At 33.6% G+C, this 21,585-nt stretch overlaps 1 protein-coding gene across 1 annotated transcript; it reads right to left on the reverse strand.

Annotated features, from left to right (window-relative positions):
- Nucleotides 1-805: 805 nt before the first annotated feature.
- LOC141697881 (ABC transporter B family member 4-like) lies at nt 806-6,566 on the reverse strand. Its single transcript, XM_074502438.1, has 12 exons — nt 5,937-6,566; nt 5,732-5,786; nt 5,443-5,618; nt 5,051-5,272; nt 4,698-4,936; nt 4,042-4,567; nt 3,687-3,960; nt 2,610-3,481; nt 2,262-2,528; nt 1,922-2,185; nt 1,532-1,825; nt 806-1,286 (listed from the first exon to the last, which is right to left on the reverse strand). Exons 1-12 carry the CDS (start codon nt 6,255-6,257, stop codon nt 933-935), a joined length of 3,864 nt encoding a protein of 1,287 aa, XP_074358539.1. The 5' UTR covers nt 6,258-6,566; the 3' UTR covers nt 806-932.
- Nucleotides 6,567-21,585: the final 15,019 nt, after the last annotated feature.

Here is a 21,585-nt window from a genome sequence, read left to right on the forward strand (position 1 = left end):
TTTAATAATTTAAAGTATATACACATTATATGGTGAAAATAAAATAATTTAATCATTTAAATTTTTAAAAAGAAAAAAGGTTTTTCTTTTAAAAAACAAAAGAAGCTTTAAAAATATTACATTAACAAAATTATATTTATATTGGTAATACAATATAAAGGAGGAGTAAAGATGACACGTGAGGGGAGGAGAGAGGCTTCTCGATGGTTGGTTCAAAATATTTACAAGGAGTGATTCAGAACAATTTTGAGTCGTCGAGCACTTAAATAGTTAAAGCAAAGAGCCTGAACGAAGAAATAATCACCCATTCAGTTCAATTAGAATAATAGAATGGTTCCTTTGTTAACAAATGGGGCCTAACTGGATAAGTATCTTTTATCGGAGAAGTGATTAAGTCTACTTTGTCTTGTCAGACACAAGTGTTCTTCCTAGTCTGCTATGACACTACTGAATTATTTCTGATCATATTTCCTTCTATCGTAAGTTAAAATATCGGGGATCAGAGGGACGGACACTATTCACTATTCACTTACAAAGAGTATTGAATAGCTAATTGTTGATTTAGAAATTAAACTCATCGTAAATGAATTAATCTTTTTCTTCAAGTCAATTAATTACTTTATGATAAAGAAGAGTTGATAACTTGTCTAAAAAAATGGAGAGGCTCTCAAAAATTATACTCCGTCGTAATTAGTGTTGGCATCACAGATTTCATAATATGCTGGGACAATGCAGCCAACTTCACAGAATGGGTACATTTTTTTGTGCGGTAAAAATTGTTAAAAAAACAGAGTAGGCTCTCAGATTTCATGGCTTCAACTCTTCAACCAAAAATTTTTATGAATAGAACTGATGTTCAAAATCTACAACAAATTCTGACCCAAGCGAACTATCTGTCTTACAAGAAAAGAAGAATGACTGGGAAAATAATCCTACTTTCCTGCACTAATGTGGAGGGCAACTAAGGAGGCATAGAATCCATTTTCAATATTGATCAAGGCCTCATGCTTTCCTTTCTCTACTATTACCCCATTCTTCACCACGGCAATTACATCCGCGCCTTTGATTGTGGACAATCGATGAGCAACAACAACTGTTGTCCGATTAACCATCACACGATCTAATGCATCTTGAACAGCTCTCTCGGACTCAGCATCTAGAGCACTAGTAGCTTCATCTAATAGTAGTATCTTTGGACTTTTAACTATGGCACGCGCAATGGCAACCCGCTGTTTTTGTCCACCTGATAACTGTGTTCCTCTCTCCCCAACAATAGTGTCATAACCCTGCATGTTTGCATCATGTAAATAATATAACAATGTACATCTAAGTAGTTCAAATGATCTAATCTTATTAGTTATTAGTATGCTTTTCTCTTCTTCTTTTCTTCAAGGTGCTTCCTTCCCGGGTAAGTCCGGGAGTTCTAATAATCAAATTTATAGAACAGAATGAAAAAGAGGAAAAACTAGAATACTTTCTTACGGGAATTTTTTTTGAAAATGTATTGGATCTACTGGATCAATATACTCACCTGGACCAATCCACTGATAAACTTGTGAGCGTTTGCTTTCTCAGCTGCGGATATAATTTCTGCTTCAGTTGCGCCGCCTTCTTTTCCATAAGCAATGTTGGCTCGAATTGTGTCGTTAAACAACACTGGTTCTTGGCTCACAAGACCCATCTGTTGCCTGAGCCACTTCAATTGGAGTTTCTGTATTTCAACCCCGTCAAGGGTGATAACACCTGAATCAGGATCATAAAACCGTTGCAATAATGCGATAATTGTTGATTTTCCACTTCCACTTTCCCCAACCAGTGCAACTGTCTGCAAGGATTATCAAGCAATATAATACTAATTAATCACTTCTTCCTGCATACTTAAAATTTAAAATTTTCTGAAAGAGTTGTTGGCCATTTTTACCTTGCCACTACGTATTGTCAAGCTGAGGTCTTGAAAGATCTGAATATCTGGTCTAGATGGATACACAAAGTTTACATGGCGTAGCTCTATATCTCCTCTCACGCTTTCTATAGTTTCTCCAGACTCGTCATATGGATCTATCTCAGATCTTCGATCTAAGACTGCAAAAATAGAAGCGGTAGCACTCTTGGCTTTGCTTGAATTTGGTGTCAAGGAACTTGATTGTGAAATTGAAAGAGATGCCATGGTCAATGCAAAGAAAACCTGCAAGGCAGACATATATGTTAGAAATTGGAAAAAAAACATTACATTTCTCATTTAAAATAGAATTTATGCTTACACGAAAAACTTCATCAAATGTTGCCTTTCCATCATCAACGAGTTGTGCTCCAGCATAAAAAACTGTAGCATAAAGCAAAAATAGCAAGGCGAACGATACCCCAAACCCGATCCCGCTAATCAGTCCTTGCCTGATTCCTTTCCTCAAGGGACCTTCACATTTCTGTTTGTAAAGCTCTATCACTTTCTCTTCTGCACAGAACGAAGCAACTGTTCTTATACTTCCAACAGCATCATTCGCAACTTGGCTGGCATCTTCATACATCAACTGCAAAAGATACATAAATTCATTGATCCAGATCAATGTAGAAATTCTTTATGAAAACAATTTTCCAATTAACACACAAACCTTGGCATCTGCGCTGAATCCTGTCATGAATTTCACTTGAATGTAATTGCTGAGTCCAATCAACGGTAGCAGAGCAACAACAATGAACGCCAACTGCCAACATGCAGCAAAAGCAATGACCAGGCCAGCCACAGCTGAAGCTGTGTTTTGAACCACCTGTCCAAGTGCATCTCCAACTAAAGCACGCACACTGGCTGCATCTGCAGATAGCCTTGCACCAATAGCTCCACTTGAGTTTTCAGGCTTGTCAAACCAACCCACCTCCATCCTAACAACTTTCTCAAAGCACATCAGCCTAATCCGTCTGATTAATTTACAACCAGCCACCGCAAAAAAGTAAGTCTGTGATGGATAAGCAATAAATGATGCCAATCCAAGGACAACAAACATTAGAGCCCAGAATTTTGAATCCTTTTTCATTTCATGTGGGGCCTCATAAAATATCTTGATGACGCTAGCGAGTAGTATACCATAAATTGGAAGTATGACACCATTGAGGATAGCAGATATTGTTCCAAGGATTAGAACTGGTATCTCAGGTTTGTTGAGATACATAAGCCGGCGCAGTGGGACTTTTTGAGTCTGTTCAGATGTTTTTCCGCCAGGGCTTTCAGGTTTTTCTAGGGTAGGCTCAGTAAAGTTAGGTGCAGTGCCTAAATTCAACGATACAGAAAGTGAATGTCGACTGCTAATTCCTGGCCCAGACGAATCCCGACTTATTGATCGCTGGATTGATATTCCTCTACTCGATGATCTACCTTTTGCAGTTTCTGACTTTTCTTCGTTCCCTACACCTTCACTTTTTGTTTCTTGAAGTTTTATTAGCTGAGAGTATGCACCTTCAGAATCTTCAAGTAGTTCAGAATGTGATCCTGTTTATAAAACAAACTAGATAGTGAATACAGTTGCCTCTGCAACCACAATCTAAGGCAGCCTTGGTCACGTGTAGTGAAAAAAGAAAAAAAGAAAATTAGCATAGGCAGGAGATAGTTTGCAGATCAGTATAATTTATTTTCTTTGTGAACATTTGTAATATGAAGAAAAAATTTAGGGATTCATGACTATTCCAGGAGATACCTTTTTCTACCATCTTTCCACGATGAATCACTGCAATCAAATCAGCATTTCTAACTGTGCTCAAGCGATGTGCCACGATGACAGTTGTTCTATTAACCATTATCCTGTCTAATGCCTCTTGAACAATTTTCTCGGATTCAGCATCAAGTGCACTAGTTGCTTCATCTAAAAGCAGAATTCGTGGGTTTTTTAGAATTGCTCTGGCAATAGCAACTCTTTGCTTTTGTCCACCAGAAAGTTGAGTTCCATGCTCACCGACCAAGGTATCCAGTCCCTGTACGAAGCACAAAGGTCAACCAACAAAATACCCGATATTAGATTGGAAGATTAAAAGATAAATAACACAGCTTGGGACCTGAGGTAGTTTATCAATGAATCGAGCAGCATTTGCTAGCTCAGAAGCTGCTCTGATCTCTTCCATAGTTGCCCCATCCTTTCCATATGCAATGTTATCCTTAATGCTGGATGAGAAAAGCACAGGTTCTTGACTGACGAGACCAATCTTCTCTCTCATCCATTTTAGCTGAAACTCCTTAACATTTGTTCCATCTATAAGAACTTCACCAGCTTGTGGATTATAGAATCTCTCTATTAGACTGATCACTGTTGACTTTCCGCTTCCACTTTGTCCGACTAAAGCTGCAGTCGTGCCACTGGGAATACAGAGAGAGAACCCACTAAATATTTGCTCATTTGGCCGGGCTGGATAACTGAAGTACACATCTCTTAACTCAATATCCCCATGAATATCATCCAATTTCTTTCCCCGGGTATCATATGCATCTATTTCTGGCTTTCGGTGTATAGTCTCAAACATCTTGTAAGCTGCAGCTCGACCTGCTGCAAACGCACTTAAACATGGAGAAGCCTGTCCTAAATTCCTGGTACATTCAATTCAAAGTGGAATTAGTTTGATGGTACATATATAATACTGAAAAATTCTGGATACTACTCGCAAGGGAAGCAACTACTACCAAATTGTGAATTTTAGATAACAAAAAAGAAACTCACAAGGACCCGGTCAACACAGCTATAATAACACTGATCACATCACCACCACTGTAATCTTTTTCTAGTATCATCTTCACACCAAACCAAACAGCCAATGCATAGCTGTAGAACACAAAAGAGTACAATGTTCCAACGCCCAATCCAGTAGCCAAGCCTTCACCGATCCCTGATTTATAAGCACTGATAAGAGATTTTCCATAATCTGCCACAGCTTGTTTTTCCCCGGTGAAAGATGCAACCTGGATAAGAATCAATACCCTAATGGAAATTAAAAAATTTATTGGTTCTACAGTTGCTGTACTGAGGGCACATACAAATACCGTAAGAAAAAATGCTGCAAATTCATGTCATACCGTTCTGATTGAACCAATTGTTTGTTCAACAACAATGGATGCTTTTGCGTATGCTTCTTGCCCACGTGATGCCATCCTTGCAATAACAACGGACATGATTCCAGCAGCTATGACAAGAGGCGGAATAGAACTTAACATGACAAGTGTAAGAAGCCATCCTTTAATAAAAGCTACTACAAATCCCCCAATAAATGTTGCTACTAGCTGTATAAATTTCCCAACCTGCAAATGGCAGTGAAAAGAATCTGCGTTTAGAAGAACCTCGATAAACAATAACCCTATAAATTAATAAATTTCTAAAGTCTCGAGGGGGGAAATTTTAGAGGTTTTACTAATTATTAGTTAAAAAATTAACAGATGCTAAAATGTATTTAATAGTTTCAATAGTGTACCTTCTCCCCCATTGCATCTTGTATGAGGACAGTGTCTCCAGACATCCTCCCCACCACTTCTCCGGTGCTCGTTTCCACATCAAAAAAACTGATATCTTGTCTTAATATTGTTTTAAGATATAGGCTCCTTATTCGGGCTGACTGTCTCTCTCCTGTAACCATCCAGCAAGCCACCTCTGAAAAACAATAAACTTCATAATGTGAGTTCTGTTGCAAACACTTCCATATGCAGCACCAAGCACTTCATTCATATTGATAGGTCAGAAATTAATAGATAAAGACGACTTACGAAAAAATGAAGCTATACCAGCCCCTATAGCCAAATACACCAGTTTTAAGGATACCTAAAATGGAATCAAATAAGAAAAATATTATGTTATCTGCACAATGAATGAACAAGAAAGCAACTAAACTACAGTTTGAAAAACACCTGACTCTAGCGACATATAGATTGATTAACAAAACATAGATTGTTAAAAATGAGTAGCATTTACCTTGGAAACTTTATCTACTGTCTCATCATTACTTTGATTTCGTCCAAAAGCATCAGTTAATTCCCCGAAGAGAATACTCAACATAGGCAGACATATTCCATTACCAATAGCGGATATGGTACCAATAATCATCAAGATAACATCTGTTGAATCCGCGAACGAGAAAAGCTTGTAGAACGGGACTACTTTGGTAGCCTCTGTTTCCTTTTTATTATGATCGTGATTACTTGTCTCTGCGTCTCTTTCCAGAATTTGAGCTCTTGATGTAGAGGCTAAACTAAACTCCGTATTACCACCACTTACCTCATCCTCCATGGCCATAATACAAATTATTTGATAAGTAGCTAGATTTAAACACCTGTTATCTATTCAGAATAATAAAACATGACTAAGCATACTGATAGCAAAATTGTATAAAATGACGGTAGAACAGCGCGGAAAAATCATAACTGACGTGATACTGCAACTGTTAGGAACTAAAGATATTAATATTAAGCAAAATGAAAACAAATAGAATCAAAAGAAGATGGTACAGTATTGCCTAAACGGAAAGAACTCGGCAAGCTTATAATGTACCCTGAGTAGCTTGTATCAACACTCCTTGGAATATTGATAGTTTTGTAGTATATTTTAGCACTATGTTTTTTAATTTGTACTTGTAGCTGGAACTATATTTATACACATGAGAGAAAAGAATTTGTTTGATAATCAAGCCTCATACTTGAACCCCACACAATGTTCTTCGTGTTAGTCAATAACAATAAAAAATCAAATCAGACTTTTACTTGCAGGTTAATGTAATTGTAAATTAAACCAAATCACACTTTTACTTGCAGGTTAATGTAATTGTAAATTAAACAAATCAGATATTATATATGTTACAAATATTCTTATAATGAAAATTAGAAACTAAAATAAAAAAATTCTAATCACTTCAAAATATAAAATATAAGGTATGTAAATCGATGTTTGAGAGATGAAAAAAAATATAATAAAGTCGGATTTTAAAAAATACTTAATATTGGATGGAAAAAATCAAATTAAAAACGGAAAGGAAAAATGAAATTTTATAAGGGAGGGTCTAATTTAATTTTGTGAGCAGCCTCTAGGGTCCAAGGCGTAGATTAGTTTCTAACTTTTATTTTTACCTTTTTTTTTCTATTTGAACAAATGCTTATAATGTTATATTTATACTTGTATTTGCACCTTGAATTTGTTTTACTTAATGTCATTTTTAGTGCTATAATAATAATCATGTATTTCCTTACTTCCTTGGCCGAACCATTTATCTTTTTATATTATTATATTAAAAAATAAATATTAAAAGTGAATAGGGTTAGATAGTTCAAGTCGTCTCAAGTATTGGATTCTATCCTCCCTAATTCCGAAAATTTATGAGAATATTTTTAAGAACTCTAATAATTATTTTTTGTAATAATTTATATTTTTTTTTGAATTAAAAGTCTTAACACGTGTATTCGGCATAAAATTTAGTAAAGAACAGCACAAAATTTGTAAATTAAAAAACTAATCTACATTATACTAAAACAAAGTAGAGGACATCATCATAATTTAGGTGTCAAGCTCTCATTAATTTGATGATGTTATCTCTCATTAACAATTCTCTTATTTAATTTACTTTCATTCAAATCTCTCTTTTTATTTATTACCACCATTATTCTCTTTCTTACCCATTTTACATTCCCTTTTTTCCTCATTTTTATTCAAAAATTAATAATTTTCAATAATTCTCTTTCCTTCACTAATTTAATTTTATTCAAAATTATTTTTATTTACACAAATATTATTATTAAATTTTCATATTTAATAAAAAGTTGATAATCAATATTTATAAGTTGGGTAATATTATTTTTTAAGTTTCTATATTTATAATTTTATTTTATTCTCATTATTATGTCCAATATATTATATTATTATATATTTAAATTAAGCTATTCTAAGATAATTTGTCAAAAAATAATTATAATATAGCCTGCACCGGAACTAATCATAGTACTATATCAAAACCTGCTGATAGTCCAGTCCGGTATCTCATGGTTAGGGGGAACTGTCAGGAATATAAAAAATAATAATAATAAATTTCAAACAAACGTTCCAATGGTAATTTCGAACCACATTCGTCCCAAGTAGACACTGTAGGGCTGTAAACTGATTCGGACTATTCGATATGTGGACTTATATCCGACTCGAAAATATAATATATATCTTATATTCGTTCTATAAACGATCCAAATCTGCCGGAAAAATTAAGTTCGGATAAAATATGATCCCGAATCTCAGCACTCATATACCCGCTCAGATTAGGTCTCATATTATTTTTTATAAAATAATCATACCCGAATATGTAAATATGATTCATGTCTCAGATTCGATTCGACCCCGTATTTAGAATATATTTTCAACCCTTTATATTTGTAAGTAAATAATAATTTTATATTTCTTTATACCTTGTACAAGTTCTAATTTTCTATAAAATATGATTTTTATGGTTATTATTTTTATAATATTATATTATTTTTATACCTATAGTCTATAGGCTACTTCTCAGAATGTAAGCCCCGGTAAAACAAATTTGGACTTTGCTACTTGCTACTAAATGTATTATACGTTGTTACAGAATATTTCTTTTTAAATCTTTAGGTCAAACTTAAATTTCTTTTCTTCCAGGCCAAGAAAGTTTGACTGCATAATTTTATTTGTTTCTTTTTTAAAGTTGTAAAGTCTTTTGGATTGTTTATGAAGTCTTACTCTATATTGTATTTATTTTAAATAAATAGAGCAAAATTACATTAAAATTCAAAAATTTTACATTAAACTTGAACATTTTAGGCTTGTCGATATCCGACATGTAAATGATTGGGTGTCGCTTCTCCAACTTGGATTTATGCGTTTGGATTTTTGAATACTGCGTTAAGAATGGTTTTATGTGATAAGGTTAAATATATTTTTGTTGCTTTCAAGGATCCTGAATTGCTAATACAATTTGAATCATTTGGGATGTATTTGATTTCGTTTTTAACAAGATTTTTTAACTTTCATGTGTTAAATAATAAACAAATCAGCTAATTGGCTGTAATATTTTAGTATGGAGAGAATAATTATCATGAAAAGAATTTTATTAGAAAAATATTTCTATTTATAACGCAAGCAAAATACCTTGTATTGTTCTTCTTCGAAATTGTTGGGGGGTCGTTTGGTTCGGAGATTTCTAAAATTAAGTATAAATTTCGTTCATTACAACCTCATACATGATATTTGATCGAGATCTATTTTCCTTTAATCCCGTTCCTTAAACTCGTAAGGTATGAGTTTTTCATACCGTACAGGGGAGGCGGATACGAGAGACTGGTACGAGAAATCAATTAAATTAATATTTTTAATAAATTATATATATTATTGACTAAAATTTTAAATCAAATATATTCATTTTAACATTTAACCAAATACATAATATTATAAATGATACTTCAATCTAATATCATTTTAACCCAATTTTTGATTTTAGCCATATACCTTTTTTCCGAACTAAACGACTTCGGAATACTTTTTTATAAAAGTAAATGGTAAAAATTCAAACTAGTAATTTAGTTTGTTTCTAAGGTGCATCAATCTATCTGGTGGCGCGCCACCATCTGAATCAGAATCGATTAACAAACACTAAAAAATACTCTCTCCTTTCCGGTCAATTCTTTATATTTGATTTGGGTACGGAGGTTAAGAAATATGTATAAAGTAGTGAAAAAGAAAAAGAAGAAGAAAAGTGGGGGAAGTGATGACACCCACTAATTTTTAATGCATAAAAAAGAGATAGTGGAGTAAAAGTAGTGTGAAAAGTAAGGAAAAGTGGGAAAGTGCTGGGATCCATTGACTATTTTTAGTAATTTTTGAAATTAAAAAATTAGATGAAATATCTAAAAAAAATGTAAAAAAATGGTTGAGATAAGGAGTAATTAGTTTATTTATACTCCTGGTTCTCGTCAAGTCTATTACTTACATAATCAGTTAAATGATGTGATCAAAGTATTCAATATTTTAACATCTGTTCTGATCAAGTCATAACATTTTTTAATGAATATAACTTATAAGTTATATCTTATAAATAAAATATATATTTTAAAAAAATCTTGAGAGTAATGAGGGTCGAACTCTCAGAACTTAGGACAACACGTGAGAAATCAGAACTATACTTTTTTTTTGACAAATGCAGAAAATATTCATTAAATTAAATATAATACAGCCGGGACAAACCCCAAACTGTCGATACAACCAGGTGATGAAATAGATAACATACTAAAATCAATTAGATGATTTGTTTTCTGATCGTTTAACACATAGAATTTAAAAATTCTTGAAGCTAAAAACGAAATCAAAGACATCCCAAGCGATCCAAATTGCACCAGCATCTCTGAAGATAACAACATCGCAATTGACCATATCACGTAAAAACTATGATTAGCCCAATGTTCAAAAACAACAATCGCATAAAATGAGATTGAAGAAGCGGCACCCCAGCTATCTACATGCCGGACACCAGCTATAGACATGCCGAAGGCACCCCAGCTATCTACATGCCGGATACCAGCTATAGACATGCCGAAAGTGTAAACCCATAAAAGATGAACAATCTTTGGTTGTGAAAGGTGAGCTCTTGCAATAATCATCACCGTCTAAGATTCGATACAGGTTTTGCAGATCACCAAAAATATCAGCAACTTCGTCCTCAACAGATCCAATACCAAGTTAACCCAAGCATGACTAAACAAAAACATAGCAAACACTCCAAAAGGAGAGACAAACACACTCCAAAAGGAGAGACACATGAATACCCAAAAGAATTGGGTTTTATTGAAAAGAAATCAATCAGAATAAAAGAAAATGAAGGGATCGGGGCTTTCCACTGGAGAAAATCAGTGGAAGCCCCTCAATTTACTTGAAAATGGACAAACCCTAGGAGAGGGGAGAGAGGAGGGAGGCGGCTAGTATTTGTGAAAAGTATAGAACCATACTTAATTAAGTCATTGATAGCTTATGCCTTTAATCTATATTAGCTTTCGACTCGTGTGATCATGGATCTTAGTTAATATTTATATATTTTATTTTTATTTTGTATAATTTATTAAAATTTTATATAAATAATTAAATATAAAATATAATTATATAATTATATTATCACTGTGTATAATTTTAGGTTAAGTTCAAATAGTATAAATAGTATATGATTGAAATAGTATATGATTGATGAGATCTTATTCATAAATAATAATGTAAATGTTTATTGTTGGTGAGTGAGATTCGAACCTGAAAACTTATATTTATCTTTATAAATAATATAAATATTTATTGTTAACAAGATTCGAACCTGAGAACTTATATGTATTTTTATAAATAATAATATAAATGTTTCACTACTACAAATTTGAGCTTAGGAAACACAACTTACATAGCATTTCCTCTATACGCTATGCAAGATGAATGCTTACATAGCGTTTTTTTTTTAAAAAGCTACGCAAGTTAGTATAACTAAAATAAGAAAAAATGTAAAAAACAAGGAAAATACTTGAATAGCGTTTATACGGTGAACGCTATAAAAGTTGCAGCGTAGACAGCGTTTTCTGTAAATGCTATGTAAGATTACGTATTTTAAGTATTTTTTAGTTTTTATTTTTTACATTTAAACATTACTATAGCTCTAATAAAAACGCTATCAAAGTAAATAAAATTTTTAATAATTTTTTAATTTTAGTTATCATCAAATAAAATAGAAGCGGACATGGGTTCATCAAAAAAGATACCCAACATCGGCCTTCTCTGAGAATCATCTTCTACAAAATCAACGTCTTCTCAAACAAAATTATCTTCCCCGACCTTTAAATCTTCGGCTTTGGATGTGTCTCTGCTAATTAAGCTTTGGATGTGCCTTTTCTCTCTGGGTAAAACATCTCTGGGAGCTCAATTAGGTCTTCTTGTAAAGCTCTAGGTCGATTATCTCCGGGTCTTGAAATTTCATCAACAACTTGCAACATCTCCGACTGTATCACAATTTGTAAGTATTCAATTTACGATTTGTAAGTATTTAAGGGTTCTTAATTTTAGGGTTTGTGAATTACTAAATTTTGGGTATTTAGTTTAGGGTTCTTAATTTGTTGGTACTAAATTGGGTTTATCTTTTGGTTACTAAATTGGGTTTATCTTAATTTACGATTTGTAAGTATTTGTTGATATTTTCTAGTAATTTGTAGTATTCATACAATTAATAACAGTAGAGCTTAACTTGATACATTTGTCCCCGATTTGAAAAAACTACTACCTAGCCCAACTGGCACCAGAAGTGTCAATTTTATTATAACTTTAAGTTATAAGTTTGTTGAGGTTCTATTGTATCAAACTTAGTTTTCTTCTTGTCGCTGGTATATAGAGTCAGGAAAGCAAACTAATGCTTCCTTAGGAATATCCGCATCAGTAATCTAAAAACCAGGTGAAATATTTTAGTGAATATTCTTACTCCACATGTCGTCATCGAAAATAAAGTTTAAAGAGAGAAACTCCATACTAGACTACCAATTGCTTCTAATAATAATAAAAAAATCAGTTTGCTGAGTTCAGATAAACTTATAACTGAAATTATCAATATATAATAGAACTTTATTAGCGACAAGAAGAAAACAAATTGAGTTCAGTGGGTAAGCAAACTTAGTTATATGATATTCTGTTCTTGACCTTTATAATAGTTCATATAAATTTATTTATTCAAATTTGCTGAGTTCAGTTTGCTGGAAAAATAAAATCAGTGATTACTGTAAGTAATTGGCAAATGATGAATTAATTGGCAAATTAAACAGGGCATTATAGGGTTTATTATTGTTAAAATTGTTGAACGAAATGTGTTCTTTAATTTTAAGTGGTGAATAAACTGAGTTTTTTTGCTAAAGTATATGTTGAGTTCATAGAGACTACGAGTCACTGAGTACATTAGACGATTTAAGATGTAAATTGTTGCCTGTTATGAATTGCCTTATTTGGTGCTTGTTGTGAAATGCTTCATGTACATACTTATTAAAAATGATCGTAATTTGCATCCTCATATAATTTTTTTATCTGTGGTATGTTTACTGTATGAAAGTGAATGTTGAATCATTGGACAAAAATTATATAACTATGTGCTTAGTTCAAAATTTGAATTTTTTTATGTTAATTAACTTGTAGAGCATAATCTAAATATATTAATTATTTGTATTATATTATAATAAAGATGAATTATGTGTTTTATTATGCTATTAAGTATATTGAGTCATAAAACCCTAACTATTATATGTTATGTGGGTTCTGTAACGTTAGTGTATTTTTCGGGTATTTTTCGGGTATTTTGTTTCTTTCGTATCAAAAGTTATATGACCCGAACTTTGTTTTAATAGCTGATATTTCAAATAAAATAATTGGCCTTATTTTTCTTAGAATGGTTTATACCATCGCGTTATTCTGAAAATCCAGTTATTCTATAAATTTTCTCGTTTCGCGAAAAATGACTTTTCCGGGTCCCTTCGGGTGTTAAAAACCCCACAAAAATCATATTTTTATTTTTATTAAATTATGAGACTTTCAAATATTCCATTTCTTTGCATTTTTGAATTATTCACAATTTTTGGCATATATATTATATATATTAATATTTAAAAATTAGAAATTAATACTAAAAAATCATTGATTAGGGGTCAATTAATTTTAATAGATGTATAATTAGGGCCTTAATTTTAATTAGGGGTATTATTTTTACTACTATAAATAGCCTAATTTTTTTTAATTATTTATAATTAATAATTAAAAATCAGAAAAATCAGAATATTCTCAAGAATTCGTGTCGGACTTTTGAATTCGGGTTGCACAATCCTGACGTGATTTTGATCGTTATTCTGCACCAAAACGAGTCGTGTAAGAACTCAAATCGAAGGTTTTGATCTGTTCTTTCTGTTTCTGATGTCAATTTCATGTTTTAATTCATAGATTTTCAATTTCGAATTCTAGGGTTCATGTCTGATTTGGGGGATTTTGATTCTAGGGTTATTAGATTGATTTGATGGTTGGAATAGCTTTGTATGGTGATTTGCAGTCGATTTAAGCTAGTTAATTGAACAAACGATTCTTTTTTATGTAATTTCGATTACTAGGTTTTATATGAATTTTTTTATCGTAGGTAACCCGCAGCTGCTACCCTTCGGGTGCGCACTAGGTAAACCCTACAGGATCACGCAATAGCCTACAAACCACGTGAACCAAGGTAAACCACGTTTTTGAGTTCGAATGATTTTTGGTTCCTTAGATGTTAGGGCTTTGAATGTACAACTTATAAGCTTTGATTTGAGATATTAAAATCGAAGTTTCATGTACAAAACGAAGGAAATTGATGTTTGGCCAGAGTTTAAGTCGGTTTGATCGGAGAAGACGATTCATGGGTTATTTCGGCTAGTTGTGGCCTGAATTAGAAAGAGGAAGTAATTTAGAATTGATTCCAGCTGAAAAAAGAACCAAACAGTTACGTTTTTGGCCTGAAATTGGCTGGCCGGAACTTGTTCCTGTCGCCAGATTCCGGGTAAAATCCGGCCATGTTCTTCATGACCCGGATTTTGACCCGTTTGACCCGTTAATTGACCCGTTTTTCATCCGTTTTGTTAAAGATTTCAATTCTGACAAATGTTTCTGAAATTTTAGTTTATTTTTATTTTTATAAATTATAAAAATCAGTTTAATTTATTTTATAAATTGATTAATTAATTATGTAATTAATTGATTAATTTTATAAATAATTCTGAAATATTTTTCTAAAATTCGAGATTAATTATTTCTTTAATTATTTATTAATTATTAATTATTTAAAAATGATTAATTAGTTTTGTTAGGTCACACACACTGTAGAGGGGGTGAATACAGTGTATAATACAATCAAATCGAACTTTAATATCTTAAGTAACAGAAAACAAACTTTATTGAAACAATAAACTCTGTTACAGTATGGAACTGTTACCTCTCAGTGATGAACAAATATCACGAGAGCTGCTAGGGTTACAATGAATAATCTTCTCGAATATGATAACACTTATAGTGTAAACCCTATGTCTGTGTTTATATACTACATAGTTACAAGATAATCGCTAATTGATATGGAATATAATTCTGCTTCCTAAAATATATCAATCAGATATCTTTTCTTCCAAGTATTTCATTCTTCACGGAACTCCTTCTTCATGCATATCTCTTCTTATGTTTATCTCGATCTTCTTTCCTTTAATCAGCTACTTTCCTTATCTAATCGTCCTTCAGCACTTAAGTTCTGATATCCAACTTCTGATGATTATCTCCTGATAATATAAGTACTGATATCCTTAAGTCCTGACTTCCAGTATAAGTACTGATTCCCAGTTAAGTACCGATTTGTCCTGTTAAGTAAGATCTGAAAACTAAACATAAATCATATTAGCCATGATATTATCAAATATATCTAACAATTTTGATAATTAATCAAATTATTTTCAATAAATCATAATAAATTCCAAAAATTATGAAAAAATCATTTTTAATTATGATTTTTCCTAAATAATTATTTAAAAATATTTGTGAGGTTCAATTATTTTAAATAATTAAATATATTGAGTAATAAATTGATTTATCCCTATTTATTGAACAATAATTGAACCATTTATCCGATTTTAAATTGATTTTCTAAAATGATCTGTTTAACCGATAGTGGCCTTCGTTCTCTTTTGCAGAAATGCATAGTTCCCGATATAATCAGATTACCGGTTCATTTAGCTTTAACATACTACTGTTTATATATTGTGGACTTGTTGAGCATATTTTGGCTCACCCCTTTTATTTTTATTCACCTTGTTTGTTTTCAGTTAAGAAAAAGAATGAAACCTATCCGGACTTGCGTGGTAAAGAAGCGTGTCAAACAGCAGGATCCTCTAATACCCAAAGTGCTAATCCCGATCCAAGAAGAGAGCTTTGAGCCACCTAAGCAGGTGTAGTGTAGATAGATGTGGTGTGTGTTTGAAATAGAATGAATTTAGTTTTAAAACTTGTTTAGACGATGGTTTGTAATAAAGAGAGTTCTGCGAAATTTTATATTTGAATTTGTAATAAAGTTAGTGTGCCGTTCTTGTTTTCATACCTCAACCTGAAAAAATCCTGGATAGAATAGAAGGGGTTAGATGTATGTTTGTATAATTATCATACAGGTTTGTATTAATTTGGTGATTAGCAAGTAACCCCCAGATCTAGACCCCGGATTTAGAGGGCGTTACAGTTTGGCATAAAAGATGTAGGTTTTGGTCCCTGAAACAAGAACATTAGGATTAAGATAAGATAGGGAGATCACATAAGATAGGGATAAGATTATTAGGATTCAGAAAGTTTTAAGATTAGGAATTTTTAAGTTTTAGGAATACCGAGTGACCTTCTTTTGTCTGGTGTTTGGTTATATTATCAGATGGCATCATCATCATCTTCTGAGAGGTCCGTTACAGGATCGGTAGCCCCGGTGATACCACTAGCGCCAGTTGAGGTTCCAGCACAGATACCTCCACCAGAGATACCACAGGAGCCAGCACCACCAGCCCTAGATGAGTTTCTAGATCCTGACATGTTTGATCCTATGGAGTTTTTTGAGCCGTTGATACCACCTCCATTACCTTTAGAGTATCAGTTCATACCTGAGGTTGAGGCAGAGTTTCCACCGTTTGTAGCTCCACTTCCTATGCCATTATATGCTCCAGTTCCAGAGGTATTTCAGATGGCCCCGGTCGAGGGGATGGGAGAGCATAATATAGGGTTGCAGTTAGGATTACCTCAGCAGGATGTTGCTGGGATACCCAGGGTTCAGTCGCATGAGTCAGTTGGAAAGGTCAAAGAGCCGCACATGGTACCTTATCATGAGTATAGCAGTATGAGAGAGGATGTGCATTATTGGAGATCTCAGTGCAGGGAGATTATAGGATTTTTTTCGATTAGAGAGATAGAGGATCGTTATCAGCACTCCAACCAGATTATTTGATGAGACAGAGGTTACCACATATAGTTTATGGTGTTTCGCTTGAGTTAGATGCATTAGTGCATGATGGGACTTATACCTATGCAGAGTTTTATCGAGCTACTCATCTTGCTCAGTCAATTATTGAGACTCTTCGACAAGAGTTGAGCCGTATTCCTCCAGGGTTCTGATATATGGCAGTTGGACCAGGGATATTTTAGTGTATGTGATATATGTAGATAGAGGCAACTATAATATAGTGAGACTAGATATGTATGTGTGTACCTAGTTTTGATATGTATTAGCAGCGGTTATGATAGAATCTACATTAGACTTTTGTATCAAGCATTAACACCTGATACTGGTGTCTGTTATATAAAATAAACGTTTTTCAACTTTTTTCTCTTATTTATTTAAATTTTCAGTCTTTACAGCATTACGTTTACTTTACTGTTTTATAGCCTTTCCATATCTTTAAATTTTGATCAAATCTGAAAAGATAAATGAAATGTTTAGAATAATGTTGTTCAGATTATTTACTTAACATTTTAAATTATTTCAAATGCTTTGTTAAAATCCTAAATTGTTTACATTTCATGTTTTAATATAAATCCATTTGTTTCTTCATCCACTATCAACTGTTTAATAAAATTATTAAAAGAACTGTTTGTCTTATTATCAGAAAAATGGAACCAAAAAGAAAGACCATAATTGAAACCTCCAACAACAATTCTGAAGAACAGAATAATAACCCCATGAACCAAATGTTCCATTTGATGCAACAACAGATGGTAATGCTGTAGCAGCAGATGCAGCAACAACAACAACAGTTTCAACAGCAAATATTACAACAACCACCTCGTCGTGAACCTCAGATACCACTAGTTGTGCCTGTGGTTACCTATAAGCAGTTTTAGTCAATTAAGCCTCCAGAATTTGAGGGCACAGCAGATCCTACTAAGGCTAGGGCTTGGTTGAAAGAAATGGAGAAAGCGTTCGCGCTTGTAAAAGTTGAAGAGGATCAAAAGACTGATTTTGCTAGTTATTTCCTGAAAGGAGAAGCAAATTATTGGTGGGAATCTAAGAAAGCTTTAGATGGTGAAGGCATTGTGACTTGGGATAGGTTTACTGAATTGTTTCTGGAGAATTATTTTCCTCATGAAGAACCAGATGGAAATCAAGTTCTTGGAGTTGAAACAAGGGAACACGTCGGTGACTGAATATGAAACCAAGTTTATAGAATTGGCTAGGTTTGTTTCAGAACAAGTTGATACTGATGAGAAACGGGTTAAGAGATTCCAACAGGGATTGCACCATGGATTTGTAACAGAGTGGCAGTATTTGAACTGATGAAATATACGGCTGTTGTTCAGAAACCCATGATTATTGAAGGGGAGAGTGAGATGTCCCAAAAGGAAAAAGGACAAGGAAATTTTCAGACTTTTCTAACAGGAAGCCGGGATTTCAAGGCCGGGCGAATATGAATTTTAAAAGGATAGAACAAGGAAATCAGAGAGCAGGTAATCATTTCCAAGCTCCAAACCAGCAGGGAATGGTCAGACCAATATTGCCATATTACAAGACATGTGGTCAGAAATATACAGGCATCTGCAACAAAGCAAATATGACATGCTTCAAGTGTAAGCAGAATGTGAACTACTCCAATGAATGTCCAGCAGGAAGAATAGAAGTTACTTATTTCCAATATGGGAAGAAAGGGAATGTTTCCAGGGATTGTAGAGGACCAGCGATGGCAGCTAGTGTTCCGAAAGTATTGGCTTTACCTCCACCACCACAACAAAATCAACCTAGGGCAAGGACTTTTAATATTACTATGAAGGAAGCTGTGCAGAGTCCAAGTGTGATTGCAGGTACATTTTCTGTGAACTCGGTTAAAGCAAAAGTATTGATTGATTCTGGAGCCACAAGATCTTTTATTTCTAAAGGATTTATTGATAAGATATGTTGTAAAATTCAACGGTTGGGTGGGACGTTAATTATATAATTAGCGAATGACAACCAAGTTCTTGTAGATCGAGTATGTCCAGAATGTGATATCGAAGTAGCAGGACATCACTTCTCAATTGACTTGATATCTTTCAAGTTAGGAGAGTTTGATGTTATTTTAGGAATGGATTAGTTAGCCGGTAATAATGCTCAGATTGATTGTGCGAATAAGAAAGTGAAATTGTGAACTTTGAAGAATGCAACAATAATATTTATGGGTGAAAAACAATGGAAGAAATTCTTAACGATGATGTAGACTAAACGGTTATTGCGAGAAGGATGTAAGGCTTATTTAGCCTATGTGTTGGATACTGAAAAGGAAAGTCCGAGGATAGAAGATATTTCCGTTGTGTTTGAATTTCCTGATGTCTTTCCAGATGAACTTCCAGGATTACCGCCGGATCGAGAAATTGAATTTACTATTGATTTAGCACCAGGTATGGAACCAGTTTTGAAAGCTCCGTATCAGATGGCACCGGTTGAAATGAAAGAGTTAGCGACACAATTACAAGATCTTCTAGATAAAGGAATTATAAGACCTACTGTATCCCCATGGGGTGCACCGGTATTGTTTGTAAAGAAGAAAGACGGCACCATGCGACTATGTATCGACTATCATGAGTTAAATTAGTTAACTATCAAGAATAAATATCCTTTACCATAAATCGATGATTTGTTTGATCAACTAAAAGGAGCCGCATGGTTTTCAAAGATAGACCTGAGGTTAGGTTACCATCAACTGAAGATCAAGGCCAAAGACATTCCCAAGACTGCTTTTCGCACGAGATATGGACATTATGAATTCCTTGTAATGGCATTCGGTTTGACTAATGCACCAGCAACATTCATGGATCTGATGAACAGAGTATTCAAAAAGTACTTGGATAAATTTGTGATTATATTTATTGACGACATCTTGATTTACTCAAAAACTGAAGAAGAACATACTAAACACTTAAGAATTACTTTAGAAATATTAAGGAAAGAACAGCTTTATGCAAAGTTTTCGAAATGCGAATTTTGGCTAGGAGAAGTGAAATTTCTAGGCCATATCATTAGCATTAAAGGAATCAAAGTTGATCCAGCAAAGATTGAAGCTACATTGAATTGGGGAAGACCAAAGATACCAACGGAAGTTAGAAGTTTCTTGGGATTGGCAGGTTACTATAGAAGATTTGTTAAGGATTTTATGAAGATAGCTATGCCATTAACCAAGTTGACTCGAAAGAATGAAAAATTTATATGGGATGAAAAGTGTGAAGAAAGTTTTCAGGAATTGAAGAACCGACTGGCGACTGCACCTGTACTAGTACTACCAGATGAGCAAGGAGATTTCATTATTTACAGCGATGCATCCTACCGAGTACTGGGATGTGTACTAATGCAGCACAGTAACGTAACTGCATATGCTTCTAGGCAACTGAAACCTCATGAACAGAAATATCCTACGCATGATCTGGAACTAGCAGCAATCGTGTTCACACTAAAACTTTGGAGACATTATCTTTATGGTGAAAAGTGTAAAATTTACACGGATCATAAAAGCTTAATGTATATCTTTACGCAGAAGGAACTCAATATAAGACAACGATGATGGCTGGAATTGATTAAGGATTATGATGTGACAATCAGCTATCATCCAGGAAAAGCAAACATCGTAGCGGATGCGTTAAGTCGGAAAGAGAGATTGAATATGTTAACTTCTTCAGAAGAGTTGATACGAGTGTTTGAAAAATTGGAAATTAAAGTTCATATTCCAGGGGAATCCACTGAAATGAACTATACAATGACATTTCAGCCAGAACTGTTTGATAAAATTTGAAAATGTCAAGAAGAAATATAAAGTCAAGAAGACGACAACCTAAAGGAGAAGAAATCACAAGTCAGAAAGATGATAAAGGAATTCTATCATTTTCATCAAGAATATGGATACCTAATGCACCAGAATTAAAAGAAGAAATCCTACGGGATGCTCACAACTCAAGATATTCCATACATCTAGGAAGCACCAAGATGTATTGAGATTTGAAAAAAAACTTTTGGTGGCCAAACATGAAGAAAGAAATAGCGGAATGGGTAAGTAAATGTTACACGTGCCAACGAGTGAAAGCAGAACATCAACGTCCAAGCAGAGTACTACAACCACTGGATATTCCGGAAAGGAAATGGGAACATCTAGCAATAGATTTTGTGGTAGGACTTCCATGAACCAGAACAAACCATGATGCAATCTGGGTAATCATCGATAGACTAACGAAGTCAGCACATTTTCTCCCAATCAACGAAAGGTTTTTGCTCAACAAGTTAGTGCATTTATATCTCAAGGAAATTGTGATGCGTCATGGAGTTCCTGTATTCATAGTATCTGATCGAGATCCACGTTTCAATTCAAGATTTTGGAGACAATTTCAGGAATGCTTAGGCACTAAATTGAATATGAGTACCGCTTATCATTCGCAAATGGACGGACAAAGTGAAAGGACGATTTAAATAATTGAAGATATGCTACGTGTATGTGCAATTTACTTTGAAGGCAGTTGGGACGAGCATCTACTGTTGGTAGAATTTTCTTACAACAACAGCTATCACGCAAGCATCAGA

Source organism: Apium graveolens, chromosome 11, assembly GCF_009905375.1.
Source record: "Apium graveolens cultivar Ventura chromosome 11, ASM990537v1, whole genome shotgun sequence".
In the NCBI taxonomy this organism is placed as follows: domain Eukaryota; kingdom Viridiplantae; phylum Streptophyta; class Magnoliopsida; order Apiales; family Apiaceae; genus Apium; species Apium graveolens.

Bases quoted from the DNA above. Each gene is read 5' to 3' on its own strand.
- LOC141697881 (XM_074502438.1), bottom strand. From the start codon at position 6,257: ATGGCCATGGAGGATGAGGTAAGTGGTGGTAATACGGAGTTTAGTTTA. The intron at 2,529-2,609 runs GTTTGTGTGTTA...TATCTTTTGCAG, and splicing joins GATTCAGCGCAGATGCCAAG to TTGATGTATGAAGATGCCAG. The intron at 1,826-1,921 runs GTAAAAATGGCC...TAATCCTTGCAG, and splicing joins TGACAATACGTAGTGGCAAG to ACAGTTGCACTGGTTGGGGA.